General features: G+C 42.0%; 1 protein-coding gene across 1 annotated transcript; it reads right to left on the reverse strand.

The window, feature by feature from the left end:
- Positions 1–336: 336 nt before the first annotated feature.
- On the reverse strand, positions 337–1,161 carry LOC127931609 (uncharacterized). The gene has a single exon (XM_052524742.1). It carries the CDS (start codon positions 1,159–1,161, stop codon positions 337–339), a length of 825 nt encoding a protein of 274 aa, XP_052380702.1.
- Between the last annotated feature and the right edge of the window lie 4,120 nt (positions 1,162–5,281).

Genomic DNA, 5,281 nt, shown 5'->3' on the forward strand with positions numbered 1-5,281 from the left:
GCTTGTGGATCACGTGAATGAAAGTGATGGCAACATTGCCAGGTGCATGTCGGTTTAGCTGTGATGCAACTTCATAAGAGCAATAGACAATTGGTCCTCAAATTACAGCATCTCGACCCTCCACTTGGAAAATTAGACAACGCATTCCTTGTAATATTCCAAGTAATCAACAACAATGTTGAACATGTCGTTGTCTGGAAGTCCTGTTTCCATCCTAACTACTTTATGAGACAGCTGTGATGCTGAATAACTGTTACGGGTATACAGCTTATTCTCCAGTAGAACATTGAGCTGCGCTGTTTCCCCAAATTGCACCTCAGTGAGAACATTCTGCGACTATGCAGAGAGCAACCTCCTACATTCTTCAGTGGCAGAGGAGCCTGGAACTTTATTGTCTGCCATGGTGGATGTGTCTGGATCTCCCTCTTCTGCCATGGTGGATGTGTCTGGATCTTCCTCTTCTCCCATGGTGGATATGTCTGGATCTCCCTCTTCTGCCATGGTGGATGTGTCTGGATCTTCATCTTCTGCCATGGTGGATGTGTCTGGATCTTCCTCTTCTGCCATGGTGGATGTGTCTGGATCTTCCTCTTCTGCCATGGTGGATGTGTCTGGATCTTCATCTTCTGCCATGGTGGATGTGTCTGAATCTTCCTCTTCTCCCATGGTGGATGTGTCTGGATCCTCCTCTTCTGCCATGGTGGATGTGTCTGGATCTTCCTCTTCTGCCATGGTGGATGTGTCTGGATCTTTCTCTTCTGCCATGGTGGATGTGTCTGGATCCTCCTCTTCTGCCATGGTGGATGTGTCTGGATCTTCCTCTTCTGCCATGGTGGATGTGTCTGGATCCTCCTCTTCTGCCATGGTGGATGTGTCTGGATCTTCCTCTTCTGCCATGGTGGATGTGTCTGGATCTTCCTCTTCTCCCATGGTGGATGTGTCTGGATCTTCCTCTTCTGCCATGGTGGATGTGTCTGGATCCTCCTCTCCTGCCATGGTGGATGTGTCTGGATCTTCCTCTTCTGCCATGGTGGATGTGTCTGGATCTTCCTCTTCTGCCATGGTGGATGTGTCTGGATCCTCCTCTCCTGCCATGGTGGCTGTGTCTGGATCCTCCTCTCCTGCCATGGTGGCTGTGTCTGGATCTTCCTCTTCTGCCATGGTGGATGTGCTACCTTTTCTGGTAAATACAGGACCATTTCTCTTTCCCACAGGAAAATGGCAGCTGCAGACCTGAATGTTGTCACTGGGTTTCCGGTCCACCCTTTCTGAAAGACCAACAAAAAAGTTAATTTTACTAGCTAGCTATGTTGATTACTAAAATGGTTATGTCTATATTCAAATACTATAACCAACAGACCTGACTGTAGTAACAGTAAAATCCTACTATGCAGATAGGACATTTCTGCTGGAATGGAGGAATTATCTGGAACGCTCAACCAGAAGATCAGGACAGTCTAGGCTACTATATACTCGAAGAGGTGAAGTATTGCGATGAGCTATACGGCTGTACTTATGATTCTAGTTCTCAAAAGGAGAATTAAAACCCTCAGCCGTGAGGTCACTGAAGAGGACCAACATTGGTAGGGGGAATCGTCTGGAAGGGATGGACATATGGATGGAACATAACAATGTTGTGCAATGAGCGATTGCGTCAAAGCTTGCAACAGGATGTGTAGTTCTGCATGGTAGCCACATTAGCTGTTAATTTGCATTTCATATATATTGATAAATGTTACTTTGCCCGAAGATATTTGTGTGGTTACAAAAACATCATGCCAGGGTAAGCCTATATTAAATACAGATCTTATATGAAGTAGATGTAAAATCCCCTATGGAAAAATGAATGATGGAAAAACGATTGGAACCATTTCTGGGTTCTACAGCTAGGTTTTAGGGTTATTATGACTCATACTGTGGTACTCAATTTAGGCTACCTCTAACTTCCATCATGTGCACATTCAGATAGGGGTTGGCAGGTAGCTTAGTGGTTTGAGCGTTTGGGCTAGTAACCGAAAGGTTGGCAGATTTATTCCCCGAGCTGACAAGGTAAAACTCTATTTTCTATTTAACTCTCTAGTTAAATAAAAAATAGCCTTGTCCTAATAGGCCTGCTATCCCCTCGTATATCTTAGCTGGCAGCATTGATATTGTGGTAGATTGTAACCAATGCCAGCAATAATTAACCATATAGGCTAATTTACAGCTCCAATTTTCCCCCATTATAACTGTGTTTGAGGGTAAAATAACAGTGGATACCTTGAAAAGGGGAGAATTTGAGCTTTATAAAAACGCTAGAAGAATTACTGTACTCCTAATATTCAACAAATAGCATTTGTTTTACCCAACTTGCATTTGCAGACCGCGGCGCAAGAACTGCAACACAAATGAATGAATAACAGTGCACATGGGGAAATAGTGATTCTGATGTGATCAACGCAAAAATAGCCTACATGAAAGTAAGAGATAGACTAAACGTTGTTTCTAGTTATGGCTAGTTACAAGTGGCTTCGCATCAGTTCAAAAGTAACTGCCTGGGAGCTGTTTATTTATTTGTTCATTTGGATCCTCATTAGCTTCAGCAAAAGCAGCAGCTACTCTTCCTGGGGTCCACAAAAGAATACAAAGCATGACAAGTAACAAAACACAGATAGACTGATAGACAAGGACAGTCACACAAATGTAAAATACAATGACATGCAAACAACACAACAACAAAAGATAATACAAACAATACCATAAAACAATGGTGATTTTTAATGTGTCTGTGTGTGCGTGTGTTTGTGTGTGTGTGTCCTCATTGTCCCAGCTGTTACATGAGGTGTTGTTCAATCTGTTTTTTTAAAGATAATTCTGTTGTTTGCTATAGTAATTAGAGGTGGAAGGGAGTTCCATGTGATCATGGCTCTGTATAATAATGTGCGTTGCTGTGAATTTGTTTTGGACTTGGGGACTGTGAAGAGACCCCCTGGTGGCTTGTCTTGTGGGGTACGTATGGGTGACTGAGCTGAATGTTATTTCTTGTGGGGTACGTATGGGTGACTGAGCTGAATGTTATTTCTTGTGGGGTATGTATGGGTGACTGAGCTAAATGTTATTTCTTGTGGGGTACGTATGGGTGACTGAGCTGAATGTTATTTCTTGTGGGGTATGTATGGGTGACTGAGCTGAATGTTATTTCTTGTGGGGTATGTATGGGTGACTGAGCTGAATGTTATTTCTTGTGGGGTATGTATGGGTGACTGAGCTGAATGTTATTTATTGTGGGGTATGTATGGGTGACTGAGCTGAATGTTATTTATTGTGGGGTATGTATGGGTGACTGAGCTGAATGTTATTTCTTGTGGGGTATGTATGGGTGACTGAGCTGAATGTTATTTATTGTGGGGTATGTATGGGTGACTGAGCTGAATGTTATTTATTGTGGGGTATGTATGGGTGACTGAGCTGAATGTTATTTATTGTGGGGTATGTATGGGTGACTGAGCTGAATGTTATTTATTGTGGGGTATGTATGGGTGACTGAGCTGAATGTTATTTCTTGTGGGGTATGTATGGGTGACTGAGCTGAATGTTATTTATTGTGGGGTATGTATGGATATCTGAGCTGAGTGTTATTTGATTAGGCAGACCATCTGGAATTGTCATAACTCTAATATTTCTCTAATAGAGTATTTTTCGTCATAGTTATTGTTGATGAAATTAACACTGAACACAGGATCAGGTACATGCAATGTCAGGTGACTTCAGAGGTATTCCTCACATGTGTAACCTTTACAATACAAGGTCAATATGATCCTATTCAAAACAGTAGAGGTTGCATGAGATGAAACTCTGCTCCAAAAATGCCAAGGTCAGGGGTTAAGTAATCTCCTGTCATGCTTGAGAACCAAAAGCCATGACATGACAATACATGGTTTTTCAATACGGCCAGAATGAAATAGCCAGAGGTGTACAGATTTGGTGACTCCGGGGGATTTTACGAGATTTATAATTCATGGATAAGCAATACTTCAGTCAAATGTACGATAAGTAGCTATGTCATGGCTTTTTTTAAGGCAGGTCTAATTTCTTCAAAGAGAGCTCACACTTCACGGCTTTACCGTGCCTTTACGAGACAGAAAATCCAAAAGGATACGTATCGTTTAGTAAGCATTACATCAGAGGGACATCATGTTAAACTGCTGCTGCACCTTCTGTGACATCTACAGAACATTCCGGGTGCCTTTTAATTCTCTTACCTCATGCAATTTTCATTTTGAATGTTGCTTTCTCACCTCATTGAGATTGTCAGGTGCATGAATGCATTAGAGTATAATCAATGGGACACAAACAGTAAAGATTGCTTTAACCCCATTCATTTCCCCCATATCGATGAGCCATTATCTCTCCTCTTAGATGTCTTGTCAAAGGACACACAGGGTTAAGGGAATTAGACTGTGTCTGATAAGTGCTATGAAGATGCACATAGGAGTTGAAATGGTCTTGAAAGCCTGTTTCTGCCAAGTCCTGACCACATGTTAGTCTAAGGAGTGCGCAAATGGCCCTCTAATCATGTAGCCTACCGTTTTCCGGTTTAGACCTTCTTGAACTATAGACTGCAGACAGATAGACAGTCTTTGTCTCTCTGAAATGCAGGGTTGGGGAGTAACACTTAAAAAAAAAAAACTGTAATCCGTTACGTTTCCAGCAACAAAATATGTAATCAGATTACAGAAAAAGTAGATGATTACTTCTAGGATTACCTTTAAATTCAGAATGTGTATTTTTGGATGTTTGCACAATACTTTTTTTTGACACCTTGCTCTTTTCTTAATGACATTCAAATCAGCAAAAAGGTGCAAGTTTAAGTTTGTTCGCCCTGACCACAAGTCAGAGACCACTATGATGACACCAAATGTGGTTGATGGATCGCGGGAAAAGAGCAGGAACAGGCTACACTCCAAGATATGTTTTTATTTTTTTTTACCAGGAACATATTCTCATGTACAGCAAGAACCTGGGGAATAGTTACAGGGGAGAGGAGAGGGGATGAATGAGCCAATTGTAAACATAGGGATGATTAGGTGACCGTGATGTTATGAGGGCCAGATTGGGAATTTAGCCAGGACACCAGGGTTAATACCTGTACTCTTACAATAAGTGTCATGGAATCTTTAGAGACCACAGAGAGTCAGGACACCCTTTCAACGTCCCATCCAAAAGACAGCACCCTACACAGGGCAATGTCACTACCCTGGGGCACAAGTGTAATTGTTAGATCATTGTAAATGGTGCCTCT

This window comes from Oncorhynchus keta, chromosome 9 (genome assembly GCF_023373465.1).
Source record: "Oncorhynchus keta strain PuntledgeMale-10-30-2019 chromosome 9, Oket_V2, whole genome shotgun sequence".
In the NCBI taxonomy this organism is placed as follows: Eukaryota; Metazoa; Chordata; class Actinopteri; order Salmoniformes; family Salmonidae; genus Oncorhynchus; species Oncorhynchus keta.

Excerpts from the sequence above, each read along its gene's own strand:
- LOC127931609 (XM_052524742.1), bottom strand. The coding sequence starts at position 1,161 with ATGGCAGAAGAGGAAGATCCAGACACAGCCACCATGGCAGGAGAGGAG.